The following is a 19974-nucleotide window of genomic DNA, read 5'->3' on the forward strand; positions in this document are numbered from 1 at the left end:
GCGCGGGATCGGGCAGTGTTTCGTTCTGCTGTGCATGGGGTCGCTATGAGTCGGAAACGACTCGACGGCACTTAACAACAACAACAACAACAACAAGTTCATACACACTTTGTTTCATGACACTGACTGAAATCCTTATAATGCAACAAACAGCTCTCTTCCCACTTCCTACCTGTGGTTACCTTTTCCCTGTGTCCTTCTTTCCTGTACATTCCTGCTCCCTGAGCTATCTTTCTGTGCAAATACTGCCCTTCTGATGTCCCATGATTGGTTGTTCTAAGGAGTGTACCTACCTGGTGTAATGCTCATCTTATATGCCTACTTATTGTTTGGCTGGAACCCATGGGAGGGAGGGAGTCCAATTCCAGGCCCAAAGGATACCTAGGGGCCATAGTCTCAGGGGTCCCACCAGGCTCTATCAGACCAGTAAACTGGTCTTTTTTATGAATTTTTGCTCCACATTTTTCTCCCACTCTACCCAGGATCTCCTGCACTGATCCCTTTCCAAGTGGTTGACAGTGGTAGCTGGGCACCCTCTAGTCCTTCTGATCTCAGGGTCATGTAGGCTGAGGTTCACATGGTCCGCTAGTCCCTTGGACTGTTTCCATGCGTCTTTGGTTTTCTTCATTCTTCTTTGCTCTGGATGAGGAGAGACCAATTCATGAATCTAGATGGCTACTTACAAGCTTTTAAGACCCCAGTTGCTACTCGCCAAAGCAGGGTGTAGAACAATGTTTACATGCAGTATGTTATGTCAATCGAGCTTGATGTCCCCTGCAACCATGGTCCCGAGCCCACAGGTCCAACAATTCGCTCCCTTAGGGTGGCTGGCTATAGCTAAGAAGTTATCATAACTTTGCCCCATTAGGGCTATTTATATGGGCAGTCTTATAGAGCATACAAATGTTGCTGTTATTACGTGTCATCGAGTCGGACCCGATTCATAGCGACCCCTCCTTGAGTTTCCGAGGTGGTATCACTATGGAAGTAGATTGCCCAACCTTCCTTCCAAGGAGTGGCTGATGGGTTTGAACCACCAGCCTTCTGGTTAGCAGTCAAGTGCCTTACGCACTACGCTACCAGAGCTCCTGTGCATACAAATACCTATGTAGAAATATCATCTGCACACTTATATATGGTCATGAGTATGTTCTTGGAAGGAAGGTTGGGCAATCTACTTCCATAATGATACTGCCTCAGAAACCCAAGGAGGGGTCACTATGAGTTGGATCCAACTCAACAGCAGTGAGTTTGGCTTTTTTTGGTTTTATGTTTCCTTTTGCCTAGACATACCTGATCATTCAGCCTGTCCACCTATGTATCCACCCACAGATTAATGATGTTATTACTGATAATGCAGTATTGTATATGTAAAAGTGTCTGTTGTGTGTACCTCTTGTGTAGCTCTCCACATCTTCCTTTTCCTTAGTGTTATTATGTTCATCACTCACTTTTGGTACATTGTCTTTCCCTTCACCCATATCAACTTGTCTCTTACCTATCTAGCAGTTTTCCCTCCCCGCTTCCCATCCCTGGTAACCAATGAAGTAAGTTTCTTAACATGTAAACCTTTTCTTGACTTTTTACAATATTGGACTGATACAATATTTGTCCTTCTGTGGTTGACTTATTTCACTCAACATAATATTCTCCAAGTTTATCCACGTTATGAGGTGTTTCACAGATTCTGCATTATTCGTTAGGGTTGCATAGTATTCCATTGTGTGTTTGTACCACAGTTTGGTTATCCATTCCTCCACTGATGGGCACTTAGGTTGTTTCTATCTCTTTGCTATTGTGAGTAGTGCTGACGTGAACATGTGTGTGCATATATCTGTTTGTGTGCTGGTTCTCACTTCTTTAGGATATATACCTAGTAATGGGATTGCCAAATCAAATGGTATTTCTAATTTCAACTTTTTAAGGAATCGCCATACTACTTTTCACAGTGGTTGTATCATTTTACACCGTCTCATCAGCAGTGTAAGAGAGTCCCAATCTCTCCACATCCTCACCAGCATTTGTTATTTTCTGTCTTATTTAACTTTGTTATTAATGCTTTAAAAAAAAATTTGTTGTTGTTGTAGAACTTTGTTATTAATGCTGGGGTGAGACGATATCTCATTGTTGTTTTCATTTACACCTCTGATGGAGCTCTAGTGGTGTAGTGCCTAAGGCACTTGACTGCTAACCCAAAGGCTGACGGTTCAAACCTACCAGCCACTCCTCAGAAGGAAGATCGGACAATCTACTTCTGTGGAGATACCACCTTGGAAACCCAAGGAGGGCTTGCTATGAGTTGGGACCAACTCAACGGCAGTGAGTTTGGTTTTTTTTTTTTTTTTTTATGGCTAATGATGCTGAACATTTCTTCATGTGTTTGTTGGCCACCTGAGTATCTTCTTTGGTGAAGTGTCCACTCATGTCTTCTGTGCTCTTGTTTTTTAAGAGGAGGCCGATCACCCAACACCTGTACATCCTCCATATTTAGGAAACAAGCATTTGTGTCCAGGGATTCTCACTGCTTAAAGAACCCAGTAAACATTTTAAGTTAATCCTCAGTAAGCAATTAATTATGAGTCGGGGCCGACTCGATGGCACACAACAACAACAACCAATTAATAGAGCTACATAACATTTAAAATACTTATATCACATTATCGGAGATGAAAAGGAGGTGATGATGCCTTGTGCTGAGGGACAGGTAGAAAGCAAAATAGTTAACCTCTCCAAGGCAGGGGCTGGGGCTCTGGTGGCATAGTGCCTAAGGCATTTGACTGCTAACCAGAAGGCTGGTGGTCGAAACCCACCAGCCACTCCTCAGAAGGAAGACTGGGCAATCTACTTCCGTAGTGATACCACCTCTGAAACGCAAGGAGGGGTCGCTATCCAACTTGACAGCAGTGAGTTTGGTTTGATTTTCTCCAAGGAGGAGGGAGTCTTAAAAATGTGCACACCCTTTAACCCAGCAATTCTGGGAATTCAGCCTGAGGGACTAATTAAAGATGTAGGCAAAGATTTGATTACAAGAATGTCCACCAAAGCACTATGAGAACAGGATTTGGAAACTACCTATGGACTGGTTCAACAATGGACCTCAGTAACAAGAGATTAAAATTAGGCCATAGAAGAGAAATGTGTTTATTTACATAGGAAAGTGATCACATTGTGTTTTAAAAAAAGCAGGTTAACAAAATAATATTAGAGCATAATCCCATTTTTGTGAAAAATTAAAGCTACGCTCAGAAAATAATCTAGGAAGATAAAGACAAAGCATGAGAGACACCCATCCGTAGTTGATTCTTCTCCTTACTTAATGACATAACACATAGATTAAACTTGCCAGAATCCAAGCAAGCTTAAAAGGAGATCTGTTTAAGAAATTAACTTAGGCTATGAACAAATTTAGGAGCTCTGGTAGCATAGTGCCTAAGGCACTTGACTGGTAACCAGAAGGCTGGTGGTTCAAACCCACCAGCCACTCCTCGGAAGGAAGGTTGGGCATTCCTACTTTCATAGTGATACTGCCTCGGAAACCCAAGGAGGGGTCTCTATGAGTCGGGGCCGACTCGATGGCAAATAACAACAACAACAACAACATTAAGAAATTAACTTAGGCTATGAACAAATTTAAGAAATTAACTTAGGCTATGAACAAATTTAAGAAATCAACTTAGGCTATGAGCAAATTGGTTCCCATGCAGGATGACGTATTATACTTTCACTAGAGCATGTCATGCAAATGATGCCTGTAATGACCACTAATTAGACCAAGTGTATTATACTTTCTAAATAAAAGAAATTACCAAACATGTTAACCCTAAAAAGTAAAACAAAAATGTTTTCTTGCTGGCTGAAATTTCAATTGACCAAGTTTATTGGTTAAGTTTTATAGTAATTGAAGAGAGACACTGATGAATTTAATTCATAATTACATAATTCTGATTCACAGTAGACAGTCTAAGGAAAAACGCCAAGAACTTGATTTCTTAGGCTTATTGTTGCATAGTACAATGAATCGTCATTTCAAATATCCTAGTTCCACTAAAGCATCTAACCTGTTAATATCAGAAGGGAGGAGACCAAGCCATCTAATCGCTGGAACTGTGAGATTATGGGCTTCAAAAGACATAGACTAAAATAAAGAGTAAAAGTGCATTAAAACCAAAACTAAACCCACTGCCACCAAATCAATTCCAACGCACAGTGACCCTGAACTAACGTGCTTTTATTTATTAGGAAGTACGAGTACTAAAGCCAACTTCACACCCACAGAAGAAAAGCCCCGGAGCTTTGCTAAGCTGGACTTTCAGTGACGCTTTTTAGGATTTCTGTACTGAGTCTCTATAAAGCAAAACTATAAACGAACCTACCTGACCTGCATTTATTATTCCTTGTGACTCATACTTTAACACCTCGCCCCCCATCCTTTGCAACAGCTATGAACACGCGCATACACTTGGAACACTTGAGGGGCATTAACAGTGGTTCCCAAACTCTAGCAGGCTTCAGAATCACTTGGAGGACCCCACCCCTAGAATTTCTGATTCCCTAGGTCTGGACAGAGGCTGATGTCTGCATTTCTAACAAGCTTCCTGGTGAGGAGGAGGATGCTGGTCCAGGGCCCAGACTTTGAGAACCACTGATGTATTTCAGTTGCGGACTCCACTGATGAAATTTGGTGGTGTTTTCATTTTTCCTTATGATAGAAGAAAAGGGAATTAGCAAAGTCAGAATTCCAGGCTATACATAATACTTCCAGCATATTTGGCAATCAGACTACCTTGCTGTAACTGGGCCACGCAGTTCCTTCAGCCGGCCGGGGAGGTGGAGCACAATAATGCCTGTTGCCCACAGCAAATCCCACCTGTCGTGAGAGGTGGCACTGGCCAAGTTAGAGACTGGGATTGCAGCCACAGACGTGCACTTGGTTCCTGGGCTCCCTCAGGGCATTCTGGTGCCCTTGGGTTAGTAGGGAGTGATGAGAACAGCCAGAGCAGAAACTGCACTAACGAACAGAAAATATCTAAATAGTAGAGTAAGGAAAACCACTTTGCTGCACTTACCTTCGATCCGTACTTATAGATGCACATGATCTCCATGCCTGTTGAGAGAAGCCAACTCTGAAATTAGTCCTCTCGCTCATCGCAGGACTCATCATCTGCTCTCTCATATCTCACCTGACATCTGCAGTTTTTATTTTCAAGGATATTACAAATGAAAAATGTATAGTTCTCAGTCTAATATGACTCACAAATCACAGTACATTTCTTCAAGTGGTTACAGATCTTAATTTTTACACGATAACAGCGTTTTCAGTATCTTGTGAAAAGTATTCTGAAAGCAGAATAACAACTACAAATATGATCTACTTTTGGCTCTTCCCTCCAACAGTCCCACGGTAAATTACCATGTGGGTCAGCATCCACAAGAGTGAAGAGAGGGAGGTGAAACAGATCCCACAGCTTCTTGACTAGAAGTCTTGTGTTCAGGTCAGGCACTCCCTTTCCCTAAAAATCAAGAGTGAAATTATACACTTTAATCTAGTAGAACACAATCGACTAAACTGCACCTTTATTTCACTAATAACCTAATGGTTAAATTCCCCCCACCTGGATTTCAGGTGGTGATGGCTGTGAAGAAATCTACATAATAGGGGAACTAGCCCACATGCATTCACACCTTTGACTCAGTTACCCAAATCCTAGGCAGTGATCTCAGCAGAAACAGAAATAAAACAATAAAAAAAACTCCTTAAATTTATTCATCGCAGCATTGTTTTAAATAAATTTTATTTATTGTTTAAAGAAAATATTACAAAAATTACTATAAATAACCGAGACGCCTTAACACTGGAAACATGGAAAGGCAGCACAGCCCAGTGAGGGCATGCACCAGTGGAGGCCGGGCAGCCTGGGTGCTGCCATGTCTTAGCAGCATAAACTTGAAAACAGTCACATAACTTTTCTGTGTCCTGGCTAACTCATCTGTACAATGCTCACAAGGAGCCCGGTACTGCAACGAATAAGCACTTGGCTGCTAACTGAAAGATGGGGGGTTTAAACCCACCCAGCGGCTCCGCAGAAGAAAGACCTAGCCATCCGCTCCCTTAAAGATTGTTGTTGTTGTTGTTACGTGCCATTGAGTCAGACCCCACTCATAGCGACCCCTCCTTGGGTTGCCGAGGCAGTATCACTATGGAAGTAGATTGCCCCATCTTCCTTCTGAGGAGTGGCTGGTGGGCTTGAACCACCAGCCTTCTGGTTAGCAGTCAAGTGCCTTAGGCACACTAAGCTACCAGAGCTCCTCCCTTGAAGATTACAGTCTAGAAAACCCCACGGGCAGTTGTCCTATTACGTGGGGTTGATATGAGTTGGACGCCACTAGATGGCACCCAACAACAACAACGCGGCTACCACTCACCTGTCACAGGTATTTATAGGAATCAAGCTCTTTAATAATCATAAAGCACTTAGAAGAGTCTCTGGCCAGATGTAGGGTCTAATAACCCTAAATGATGGAAGAACATTATAAAGTCATTGGAGCAATGATTATGTAGCAAAGTAATTTAAAGGCATCACTAATTGATGCCTGTAGCTCCCAATGTGGTGTCACCTGGACCGAGGAACCCTAACCTCTGCTTCTGTCCCTTGCTCTTCTTTGCACACTGGTTCAAAAATGGTAATAATCCAGCTCCTCTTGACTGAATTAATGGAATTCCCTGGTACACAAACTACGAGGAAGAGCAAGAGGCAGTGCTTGTTAATTCTGCCTGCCCAAAGCCCCAGTGTTAGCTTATCATGTGGGAACAAGCAGCCCCTGTGGGAATGGGCTGAGGGTGACCCCAAGGTCACCCTGATAGGAGAAACTCACTTTTGAGGTATTTAAGAATCAGGCCACCACCTTGGTCTTAGTCAGACTTGAGAGGTTTAAAGAAAGACCCTGAAAATTCTTGTTCTGCGGCCCCAAGGGGCTCATCGTGTTGGTGTGTACAGCTGTCCAGGCTGCAGAGGCAATGCTGCAAACCCCTCTGACCAATCACCACAGCACCACAGCAGAACATGTGTAATGGCAGATGGTATACCGTAACCATGATGCACGGAGACATTCTGCTGCAGAAGTTATCATCTAGGAGACGCTGGAATGTCGCATCTTTTTCCACAATTAATAGAAATTTTGCATCTGTAATGAAATCTGTGATGTTAAGGCTGAACTGCACGCACTCTTCAAGGTGAGCGTGTTTACACTCACCCACTGACTGAAATAACAGGGGCATACAGATAACTGTTAACAAAGCTGTAAATACGACACTTTTATTTTATCTTTAAATATATATGCAGAGATCTAGTCATATTTTTAGATATCAGTCTCCTCACTAGGTGGTAAGTACCTAATAGTAGGAACCATGGTGTGTTCGTTTTCATGCTAAAGGGTCTAACTTGTTCTTTGCACACAATGAAAGTTTAGTTTATAAAGGAACAAATGAAGAATCATTCTACAAGTTTTGTTTTCCACTCAAAGGATACTCCGAAGTCCTTGAATATTAGATGGCACAGCAACAGCCTAAGTCAACAAAATAAGAAAGTTATTTTTTTAATAAAAAGCAAGTATAACCATACTTTATAATCTACCACAGATCTGTACGTTCATATTCCTGCAACTATACCAGTTGTCAGAGCTATATTCCTCGGTAAGGAAACAGATTTGCCCCTCAGTAAGAAGAAAAACACACAACCCAAACTACTTCCTGCAGGTGAGAACCTCAAGAAAGCTCTGTAGATACGAGGTTCAAGAAGCAGAAACTGAAGGACAAAGATGACAAGCCTTCCTTGTGCAGGATCTCCTAAGCATCACCCTCCTCTTTTCCCACACGGTAACTTGGCCCTTGTTCACATGACTATGCCAGTTTAGCACTATAGTCTTGGTATGTACCTAAACCAACCAAATAATTTAACGTTAAATATATTAATTTCGGGATCAGGAAAGTTACAGAAATAACCATGCTGTAACAGTCAAGTGAAATCTACCTGAATAGAACAGTACATGTTTTAAAGGAATGTTGTTGTTGCTATGTGCCATCAAGTCGGCCCTGACTCATAGCAACCCCTCCTTGGGTTTCCGAGGCAGTATCACTACGGAAGTAGGATTGCCCAACCTTCCTTCCGAGGAGTGGCTGGTGGGTTTGAACCGCCAGCCTTCTGGTTAGCAGTCAAGTGCTTTAGCCACTATGCTAGACATATTTAATTAAACATGACGTTCGGCGATTGACATATTTTGAAACTGTGTCATGTACAGCCCTATCAAGCATATACTTATTTACACTTTCATTTATTTGCAGATCTTAAGCTCTAAACTACGTTACAAAGCAGGAAACAGAATACATTTCAGAAACAAAGGGTCTGACAGGGAGAGCGCATCACAGGTTGGAAGGGTCTCCGTGGCAGGGGGTTTGGGTTTTGTGAGAGCGGCGGCGATGCTTACCGTCGAGCAGCCGGCACAGTTCACTCGGCTGCCATCTTCCTCAGTGAAGCTTAAGTTGCCGGCAATTAACCCTTTCGATGTAGACAACTGGAAAGATAATGGATTTGAAACCTTTTACGTTGCTGAGTTACTCCTCATGTTCACCTGCAAAACCGCATGTTTTAACTGAGACTGGAATTCAAGGAATAAAAGAGGAAACTTGTAAGGGAATTTAGAAACTTAGAATATTTGATAGTTCATCTGTTTTAGTTCATTCATCCAAAGGAACATATTGAAAACAGATTATTTAAGTTTATAGGGAAAATAATATAGAATCAAATAGCAAAAGAAGGCACAAATTAAATTTCTATTTTGATTATAATTCTCCTACAAACATTGATTTAAAATAAGCTGATTTGCACTCAGTGCCAACTTACTATATGCAGACTCCTCCTCGGCGCTTTCAGCATACAAGAAACATCATTGATTATATTGTCCACAATAGTCTGGCTACCAAAGAGTTGGCTGTCAGTGTAATATATGTCTCTAAGAACATTTAAAAAGTACATTTTTAATTAATGATATTCTCCTAGAATATAACAAATAACTAAATACAACGTATGAATAAAGTAATTTATTACCCATGTCTAGTCTTATGCAATTTTTGAAAGCATGTAATAAAAGTTAATCAAACAAAATCTTACACTGCATTTTAAAAAGTAATTTTCTGGGATGATATATTTACCTTTTGGTTGCATAAGTGTTGCTTTGTACTAATTTGTAAATCACAGACAATATTTTCAGAATTAGAGCTGGAAAAAGATGTAATGACCAAGTTACTCATCATTCTCTGACTAAGTAAAAAGGTACTGTGAACAGAACTACAGAGGTTTTCATTTTTAAATGTGAAACTGTAAAAAACAAAGATCATGAACTGTCCCCAGTTATTTTCCATACATTTTTATCTTTCCAAAACAGAAGGATTAAGTACAGAAAAATAACTGCCTGAAGAATCAGATAAAATTAATGTCTCCACGGACAGCCAAACTGACAGAATAATTTCCCACTGAACCATATACATTGAAACATACATTTATTTGGGAATGATAAGCTATTTCCATGGTTGCTGACAGCATAAAATTCTAGATGTTTATCTCAAGGACAAGAGTGGTCTATTAAAGAACAAGCAAAAATATCTAACCAGGAACCCCCTACAGGGAGAGCGAACCAAAGATATTTATTTCTTTATTACTAACAGCCAAGAAAGATTAATTTACCGAAATTTTGAACTGATTTTGGTGAATCACTTTTGATTTTTCTTGTGGTACAATGAGATACCATCTGAAGACCCACAGAATCTTCAAACCTGTCATTTTGTTTAAAACAAGGAAGTAAAATGAAAAATATATATATATTCTGAACATCAAACAACAGATATTTAATGTGCCTCTCCTTTACATTATTTAAATTCCACATCTCCTTTCAATGTAGTCACTGAAGCTTTGGTATGACTTCTTCATAAACTTAGATCGTTACAGGAGGTAGTTAGACATAGAGGCACTACAATTAAGAGTTTAAGGTAACTGAATTAAGTTTTATATTTTTTTTCATTCTCCTAGAAGACAGAGTATGTAAAATGTTTTAAAATTTTTCACATTTTCATTAGCATTTTATCCATTTAAATAATTGTTAATTTTGAAATATAGTTCTTATTTAATGCCAAAGTTACATGAAATGAAATCATTTATATTCGTTTGTTAAGTTGAACTGCCAAGCCTGTCCTAAAGGTGGCAGAACGCACCAAGCAAAGATGCCAGATGTCAACAGCTTGGAGACTGGATGAACACCATCTTCAAAATACTATGCGAAAAAACTAGATGGTGCCCAGCTACCACTACCAACTGTTCTGATCAGGGCCACACAGATGGACCCACATAGATGGGAGAAAACACAGAACAGAACTCAAATTCTTAAAAAAAGTCTAGACTTACTGGACCAGCTGAAATCAGAGGACTCCCTGAGACTATCACCCTGAGATACTCTTTAACCCTTGAACCAAAACTACCCCAAGGCCACCCTTCCGTGAAACACAGACAGGCACAGAAGTGAGTGCACTGCTCCACTGAAATCCGTATCTATGATCCCGAAGACCAACAGTCACTCTTGAGCAAAGCTGAGAAGGGGGCAAGGAAACCAGAGTCCTGGAAACGGAACCATCAGAAGGCAATTAAAGAGAATATCGATACACGTTGTGAGAATTGGAGCCAATGGTGCTGAACAATTTGTGTAGAAATTGTCAAATGGGAACCTAATTTTCACTGAAAACACAACATATTATTCTTAAAACATTATACACAATATTATTCAAAAACTACACAGCTTATATTGATCATAAAAGATTATTTAGTGACAAACCCATCACTGCCGAGCTGATTCCTGACTCATGGTGACCCCATGTGTTACAGAGTGGAGCTGCTCCATAGGGTTTTCTTGGCTGTACTCTTTACAGCAGATTGCCAGGCCTTTCTTCTGCACCACTACAAGTGGCTTTGAACTATCAACCTTCAGGTTAGTGCAGTTTGCCCCACCCAGGGACCTTAGTGACCAATGAACTTCAAATTACTTTGACTCTGTTTCTGTAGCCGTTACAAGGTATGGGACCTATTCTTGCACTGGTTTGCATTAGCAGAGAAGATTCTACAAGCTGAGAATCTGAAAGTCAAAGCTATACAACTTGACTCAAGGATTTTGATAAAGCTGTTTGCTGATTTTACTTTTCTTAAACATAGCAGCAGAAGGAGGAAATCTGGCAAGAAAAGGAAACTTTAAATGTGCTACCATGTTCAGCATACATTTATTTTGGTCTTGGGTACTGGTTGTAGCTCCCCTGAGCAAGTGGTTTGCTTTTGCAGTTATCTTATAGATGAGAATTTCACTGGTCACATTTCCCCCACCGAGGGCTATGAAAGCTTAGATCCAGGTTGGCCTCTGTTTTTAGCAAGCCTACAAGGCTTCAGCTACGCAACTGTGAATTCCAACCTCTTTTGATGCTCCACTTTATGTCTCGGGTTTCGTTTTTTTTTTCCCAAATGAGCCCTGGTGGTGGAACGGGTAGGTGCTCAGCTGCTGACCGAAGGTTGATGGTTCACCCCACCCAGAGGCTCCAAGGGAGAAAGACCTGGAGAGATGCTTCCGGGAAGATTAACCCACTGCCACCAAGCTGATTCCAACCCATAGAGGCCCTATGGGGTAGAGGAGAACCACACACACACAGGGTTTCCAAGGCTGTAAATCTTCACAGAAGCAGACTGCCTCATCTTTCTCCCACAACATGGCTGGTGAGTTCAAACCACCAACCTTTTGCTTAGCTCCCAAATGCCTTAGCCACTGTGCCACCACAGCTTCTTTCCATGAAGATTACAGCCAAGACTGCCCTACTCTGTCCCATGGTGTCACTATGTGTGTTGGGATATAGAGCATCCAACAGCAGACTGTCTTCCCTTCGCCTGATCATCCACACCTACTCCTGTTGTTGTTGTTGTTATGTGCCGTCAATTCAGACCCGACTCATAGCGACCCCTCCTTGGGTTTCTGAGGCAGTATCACTATGAAAGTAGATTGCCCAACCTTCCTTTCGAGGAGTGGCTGGTGAATTTGAACCGCCAGCCTTCTGGTTAGCAGTCAAGTGCTTAGGCACTATGCTAACAGAGCTCCTAGCTTATATAACTCTTCTGTATGGTAAGTATCTTGTAAATTTCCTTAATTCTTTTTGGCAGGGTAAAGACAATAAAATAAATAAAATCTGACTAGAACTCTGATTCAAATAATGATGAAGGTATTATATTTAAAAATAAAAATGTAAAATGCCCACTTTATATTTTCCCAGCTTGATCTGTTGTCTACAGAGAATACAGGTGCTTCATTCCTTGCCAAGCTTGCGATTATGTCTTGGATGATATGTTCAATAGATGCAAGAACCTCGGAACTGAAATAATAAACACGTTATGATTCCAGCTGAATTACAAATGAGGCCTTTACAGTGTGACATATCCCCAGAACAACACTAGAGTAACTTTGCATTTCCTTGCCTGTTTTTTAAGACAAGGTATCCATGTCAATAAATTATCTTGCCTATTAAATCTTGACATCAGTACCACATTAAGACAACAACTGCAGAAAGAAATGCTTATAATTTTCTGTAATTATCAAAAAATTACCTATTTAAGTCATAGTACTCTTTTAGATTAATGAGTAAACAATTTATAAACGCATTTTACCTACTTTTTATTTTAAAAATTTTTATTGCTATTTGGGTGAAAGTTTACAGAACAAATTCATTTTCTATACACAGTTCATACACATTTTGTTTCATAACTACAATGTAACAGCTCTCTTTCCACTTCCTCCCTGTAGTTACTTCTTGCCTGTGTCCTTCTTTCCTATGCATTCCTGCTTCACACCACCCCCACACTCCAGCTATATCCCTGTGCAAACACTGCCCTTCTGTTCTCCCATGATCGATCGATTGCTCCAAGGAATGTATCTACCTGATGTAAATGCTCACCCCATATGCCTGTCTATTGTTTGGCTGGAAGCCACAGGAGTGAGTTCAGTACCAGACCTGAAGGTTAATTTAGGGGCCATAGTCTTGGGGGTCTCACCAGGCTCTATCAGACAATAAACCTTTTGAGTTTTGTTCCACATTGTTCTCCCACTCTACCCAGGATTTCCTGAACTGATCCCTTTCCAAGTGCTTAACAGTGGTAGCCAGGTATCATCTAGTTCTTCTGGTCTCAGGGTCATATAGGCTGAGCATCACATGGTTTCCTAGTCACTTGGACTAATTGTTTCCATGAATCTTTGGTTTTCTTCATTCTTCTTTACTCTGATTAAGGAGAGACCCGTTGTTGTATAGGGATGGCCGCTTGCAAGCTTTTAAGACCCCAGTTGCTACTCACCAAAGTAGATGTAGAACAGTATTTTTGTGTAGTATGTTAACCCAATTGAGCTTTATGTCTCCTGGGACCATGGTCCCGAGCCCACAGATGCAACTACTCACTCGCTCAGGATGGTTGGCTTTGGCCAAGAAGTTATCATAACTTTGCCCCTCGTCAGCTCTATTATATATTTGGACGTTCTTACAGCACCTACAAATACGTATGTAGAAATATTGTCTGCCAACCTTATATATGGTCATGGGTGTATTCCCTTTTGCCTAGACATACCTGATCATTCAGCCTGTCTACCCATCTGCTTACCCACAGATTAACGTTTATTTTACTGACAAGACAGTACTGTGTATAGCATTTTACCTATTTTTTATATTAACCTACTTTGATTTAGATGAATTTAGATACAAACTTGAGATTCTACTGATAAATGTTTTAGTTAAAAATGATGCAATATTGAATTCAAACTTAATTTTTTTTCTTAAAAATATGGCCCAAAAATATTCCAAGAGAAATATTTCTTGTAGCACACTACCTTAATTGATCGCATGCCTCCAATCAACCCTTCTGAATTTTAGTGATAATAGAAAGGAAAAAAAAAAAAGTTTAATCACTACTCTAAAAAGAATAAATCGTGAGTACTGCACCAAATTGTTGAGTTGGCAACTATGATGCCCATTTTACAGCAAATATTAAGACAGCCCAGTTTCCTGTCAGCTGACCTTTCATTTCACAAGAAATCAGCTTCATAAAATATTATTGTATTATAAACACAAATAGCGTAGTGACCAGCAAGGGAAATCACATTAAATCTAGAAAATGGGTAAAATGCAGGCTTTAATTTCCATGAAAATGCCAAACCTTTGGTGAAAATCTTGTAACAGAGGATGAATTTTAAAAATCAGTATTTTCTAATGATGAGAGGTAAACACTAACTCAAATATCTCATTAGTTTTTTCCAATTTGAAAAAATAATGTTGCTCAACAATACAGTGACCAACCTAAGATACAATGGGACGAATTTACACACAAAATGTAAACAAGAGACTTCCCCACTCCCTCCTTTCTTTCCCTCACCCTCTCAAGCTCCCCCTCAAACTAAATTCTTTTATTAAAAATTTGTTTGCTATGGATGTTTTTGTTTTGTTTTTGGCAGTTGGCTTGGACTTCCAAATCATAGACAATAAAATTGGTTTAGGGCTGAAAATGCTTGCTGATGGACCAGAAAAGCAGATAAAGGAAGCAAAACAACAGAATATATTAAGGAAAAAGGATTAATAACAAGAAACACATTTTGGCAGTTAATTCCAATTTGAGTAGCTGGAATTAATTTTAAATAAATTATTTAAAATATGTACAATCTCTCCACTTCCATCTACATGTCAAGAAAACCTGTCTTGCTATAAATGACTAAAAAAATATATATCTTCACTTTCTGGTTATTTTGAGAAAACCATTGCTTTTCACATTTATCATCTCACTTTAAAAAAAAAAAGGAAAAAACAGAAACTCTTAAAGTTAAAAAATCTTTTAAAGCTAAAAATTTATGGGGGGGGGGACCCTGAGTGACTGGCTGCAGGGATTTTCCTAGAACATTGTAGAAAGGGAACATTCTAAGTAGGGAACATTCTAGAAAACACAAGGGGGACTGTGTTTTTGAGGTTGGAAAGAAAAGTTAAATACATAAAAGAGGCAGGGGACGTTAAGGAAGGCCTCTCTGAGGGTCCAGGCTGGCCCCCAGAGGGGTCAGTGATAACAAGCATCGGGTGGGTAAGCAGATGGTAGACAGGCTGAATGATCAGGCATGTAACAGGGATATACCCAGGACCATGTACAACGTTGGCAGACGCTATTCCTACATACGTATTTGTAGGTGCTGTGAGAATGTCCAAATATGCCATAGAGCTAAGGAGGGGCAAACGTATGATAACTTCTTGGCCATGGCCAAGCACCCTGAGGGAGTGAGTAGTTGCATCTGTGGACTCAGGACCATGGCCCCAGGCGACATGAAGCTCAATTGGCATAACATCTACACAAAAAATGCTACTCTACATCTACTTTGGCGAGTAGCAACTGGGGTCTTAACAGCTTGCAAGCGGCCACCTAGATGCAACATTGGGTCTCTCCTCATTCAGAATAAAAATGAAGAAAGCCAAAGACGCATGGAAACAATTAGTCCAAAGGACTAGGAGACCATGTGATGTTCAGCCTATATGACCCTGAGACCAGAAGAACTAGATGGTGCCTGGCTACTACTGCCACAGAGGAGGGCCCCTGGTGGCTTCTATGTCAACGAAGGGGGCCAGACAGATCGGAAAGAGGGTCAGAAGGGGGTATTCCAATACTTCTCTACTGTACGGGTCATCCTCCTCAGGCCACGCCCACAGTCGAACATTCTCAATTTCTTTAGTACCTAGAGGTGGGGCGGGTACCCCCACAAGGGGGCTCATGGCTGCCTCTCCTCAGGGTGGCCAGCAGGGAAGCCCTGTGTTGGTCCAAAACCTCGAAGAACGAGGCCTCAGGCCCCATGGGCGCGAAGGCCATGAAGGTCGATGGCGGCGACGAAAACCTCGGTAAGCTAAAACCGCAGTAGCTCCCGCGCCCGCTTCCAGCCCAGTAAGCTGGTCTTTCCCGCGCTTTCGGACTGGGCCGGCGCGTGCGCACACTTTACTCCTGACGGCGGGCGAACGCATGCGCGTAGCAACTTCTCCGGTTTGAGTGGAGTGCGCAAGCGCACATCTCTCTCCCTTACTCTCTCCCGCGCGTGCGCTCTTTCTCGCTCTCCCTCTCTCAGGTGCGGTCCACCTGGAAGAGAAGTGAAGCGTACCTCCTGGGACGCACAGTGTGGTGAGCATCGGGATGTGTAGTGCTGAGACGTTTATGCGGCGTCCTTGGGACTTTGGACCTAAATTTCTTTGAGATCTTTTGTTTTCTCAGTTTCTTCTTGCTTATTTAGGTAAAGTGACACCATCGATTTTTCATGAAAACAAATACGGAGGACAACCTAACCACTTGGTTGGGCCATGATTGAGGCAAACAAAATCCCTACACTTACTAGCGTTTACATGGTGGTTGAGGGCTTACAGAATTCGTTTCACACAGCTGTTCTCTTCCGATGCTCATGCAAGCCGAGAGAGTTCCTAATCAGCCGGATTTTGCAGGAAGGGAGGAATTTTGCAGATCAGGCAGGACTAGGTTAAAATCCCAGCTCGACCACTTTAAAGGGCTCCCAGATTTAGCATATTGAATGTAGGACATCTAGTTAAACTAGATTTAAAATAAACAACAAATACTTTGGGATATACTTTTACTGGAAAAAAAAATAATAAATTTTGCTAGAGGCTTTCTTTTTTCTTTTTTTAATCTAGGACCCCTACCCCTGCACCCTGTTCTCCCACTGCAGCTTGAAGAGCTGCGCCTCCCACAGCACCGCACGCCTTCTAGATCAGAGGGACAGCAGATAGGGATTCTGAAGGCTCAGGGAGGAGTCCTGGCTCTGGGTGTGGGTGGGGGCTATGTCCTTGAGAGAGGAGACTGGGGAGAACCAGAAAACCAAAAAGGAGCTCTGGTGGTGTGGTGCCTAAGGCATTTGCCTGCTAACTGGAAGGTTGGCAGTTCAAACCCACCAGCCGCTCAGCCTAAGGAAGACTACTTCTGTAAAGATTTACCGCCTCAGAAACTCAATGGGGAGGGTCACTATGAGTCGAAAGACTGGCTCGGGGCATGCCCTTGAGAGAGGAGACTGTGGAGAGGCTAGAGCAAATCCTCTCTGCGCTTGGTGGTGACAGGGCCTGAAACAGGGCGCCACAAGAGCCACCTGTCTCCAGTCCTTCTGAGAACTGTTTTGCTCCCTCAGGTCCTAAGCTCCTAGTTATTTGATAGTTCTGAAAATGAAGTCTGGTTCCCGTCATCAGTAATGAATCACACTCTAAGGGGGCGCGGGGGGGGGGCGGAGCTGGGAAGGAGCAAACGGCCAGGGGAATAATTCAGTTGACACGTGGAGAAGTGCACCCCAAATAACCCACAACCTTAAGAGGTCTAAATGATCACCCGCATGTCACTGATGCCTGGAGAGGCTGGACAATTCCAGCAAGAGCGCACCCCCAAAGTCAGAGAAAGGAGCCCTGGTGTCGCGATGGGAAAGCGGTGGCAATCCACTTCTGTAAAGATTGACAGCCTTGGAAACCCTATGGGGCTGTGCTACTCTGGCCACTAGGGGCGCTGTGAGTAGGAATCGACTCCACCGCAACTGGCCTCTTTTAAATGACAAAGCTAGGGACTGCAAACGCACATGCATAACCTCCAGTATATGCAGTAACCCGGGATCTGGCTAGGAGTGTCAGGGGTTGGGGGAGACTCTTAGCTGGTGCAATCACTCCTCTGCCTGGGAGCGTGGCCCAGTGGGATCTCCCTAAGCCTCCTCGGTGAGGAACAAGCAAATTACAGGCCCTTGAAGCCAGGGGGCCGAGCCCGTGGCGCCAGCGAAGCTTGTCTGCTGGGACATGCCTCTCGCCAGGAAGTAGGACTTCTTTGCGGGTTTGCGCTATCTCTCGCCACAGGCTCTTTGAGATAAACGGCTGCGCCTCGGAGGACCTTCTGTACCCCCGCAGACTTGCTAGATCTGACTTGAAAGTCCCAGGCGGGGCGGGGGCGCAGACGAAGATCTAAACCAAGAAGTGAGCGAACCTACAATAAACCTGGCATTCCTGCGGGGAGGAGCCCGAGGGTAGACTTGAAAGGGCTCGTGGGGCTCCCACCTCGGCAGACAAAAGCGGGCGGTGCTAGCCAGTCCTTCCCGCGCAGATGCGCCTCTGCCTGGGGCCACCAGGGCTCCCGCCCCCACGCGGGTACCTGGCGTGCACGCCGCCTGCAGCGCTTTGCAGCACCACATCAAAGAGGCGGCGGGGTCCCAGGCTGTGAGAGCGAACCGGAAAAACTTATTCGGGCGGGCCCTTAGCAACAGATTGCGAGTGAAACTGGCAGACGCCAACGTGCAGGCCAGTCCCGCGGCGGAGTTCCTTCTTCCAAGCCATTCCAGCTCCAGGTGCACGCATTTGGGGAAATTAAAGGCTTTCCTCCAAATCCCACTAATGGGCCTTTCCTCAGAAGCCAACCTAACACTCAGAGGTTTGTCTGAGGTCCAAACCTCCCCACACAGGTTGGAAACGAACGTCCTTTCAAGTAGGTACTGTTACTGATTCTAGATCCAAAGAACAAAACAGAACCTATTGCCTTGAGGCCATTCCGACTCATAGCGACCCCATGTGACAGAGTGGAACTGCCCCATAGGGTTTTCACGGGTGAAATCTTATGGAAGCAGACTGCCTCATCTGTCTTCTGCAGAGCAGCTGGTGGGTTCAGCCGGGGACCTTTTGGTTAGCAGCCCAGTGCCTTAAATCTCCTTAATTCTAGAGGCGCTTTGCCTTCTGAGTTGTTTGTCCCAGAGTTTTGTAGATTGCATCCCCGAGGTGTCATTTCGCACATTGCTCTGTCCAGGACGTTTCCTGTAAATTAAGGAGTAGATTTAGAGTCCTCATTGAGAATCCTTTTTTTTTTTTTTTGATAAAAACATCTTATAGGTGATTTGAAATGTTTAAGCCTCCATTATAACCCTCAGGACCCCATGACTGAGGCCTGCAGGTTGAGAACACTTGGCCTAGGCCTGACCCTCCTGTTAACAGAAGGAGAACCTTAGTGTGCTGAGCACAACCGCTGCAGACTGGCCTTCCAGCATGGTTCTACATAGCAGACCCACTAAAGCAGGACGAGGAAATCGGCTAAGAAGGGTGGGAAGGAGCAGGCTTCCCTCGTGCCCTGAGCTTGTCCCTCAGATCTGCAGGGCAGTGTCTGGGGGGCAGGTTCCCCTGGGTCTGTGGGGAGGCTTCCCGACCTGGTTTGGGGAGCATTTGGGGAGCCAGTTTGCCACCAGTTCAGCCTGATTGCACTCTGCTTTTTATGCCTTGCTTTCTCACACAGAACTGGGCTGCTAATGACTCTCCCCACACACACACACCCATGTCAGAACTGCTGAGGCCATGACCTTGAGACACCCTCCATGACTGTTTTCAAAGGGCACCAAAGTCGTGTTCGTCGTCTTCCCATTGAAAATCAGTGGACACTAAACAGAGACTCACTTTGATTTAAGAAGACTTTTTAGGTTCTGAAATAATTCTTCAGCTCCCCTCTGCTACTGTTGCTTTTATTGTTTGTTTTCCATTTCTTAAGACTTTTTGGCAACTGGTTTTGATAGAGACTCTTCTGCAAAAGACCAGAAGCTGTGCTGGTGGGCACACGCCAGAGGGCTCCCCCGCTTACGTGCTGGGTGGTACTTGTTCACCCAACAAATGTCCACTGAGTGCCTTTGCGGCTGCCAGCGTTCTTTCAGCACAGAAACCCATTCCCTGTAACTGTCATCCCCCTGCGCCTATTGCCACCCTCAGCCCTAAACCAGTTGCTGTCAGGTCAGCTGCAACTCATGTGACCCTTGTGTGTCAGAGTGGAACTGTACGCCACAGGTTTTCAAAGGCTGACCACTTGGAAGCAGACGACCAGTGCTTTCTTCTGA

At 43.2% G+C, this 19974-nt stretch overlaps 1 protein-coding gene across 1 annotated transcript in view; it reads right to left on the reverse strand.

Annotated features, from left to right (window-relative positions):
* The window catches only part of SPO11 (SPO11 initiator of meiotic double stranded breaks), a 21939-nt gene extending 5986 nt beyond the window's left edge, over window positions 1–15953 (reverse strand). The window contains exons 1-11 of the mRNA XM_007951509.2: window positions 15823–15953; window positions 12332–12445; window positions 9738–9826; window positions 9206–9272; window positions 8898–9006; window positions 8482–8568; window positions 7527–7563; window positions 7085–7194; window positions 5411–5510; window positions 5067–5104; window positions 4059–4135 (exon numbers count right to left, since the gene is read on the reverse strand). Coding sequence (XP_007949700.1) covers window positions 4059–4135; window positions 5067–5104; window positions 5411–5510; window positions 7085–7194; window positions 7527–7563; window positions 8482–8568; window positions 8898–9006; window positions 9206–9272; window positions 9738–9826; window positions 12332–12445; window positions 15823–15953 — 959 coding nt within the window. The remainder of the gene's footprint in view (window positions 1–4058; window positions 4136–5066; window positions 5105–5410; window positions 5511–7084; window positions 7195–7526; window positions 7564–8481; window positions 8569–8897; window positions 9007–9205; window positions 9273–9737; window positions 9827–12331; window positions 12446–15822) is intronic.
* Window positions 15954–19974: the final 4021 nt, after the last annotated feature.

The sequence above is a fragment of the Orycteropus afer genome, unplaced genomic scaffold (genome assembly GCF_000298275.1).
Source record: "Orycteropus afer afer isolate SDZICR_OR568_19922 unplaced genomic scaffold, OryAfe1.0 scaffold00295, whole genome shotgun sequence".
NCBI lineage: Eukaryota > Metazoa > Chordata > Mammalia > Tubulidentata > Orycteropodidae > Orycteropus > Orycteropus afer.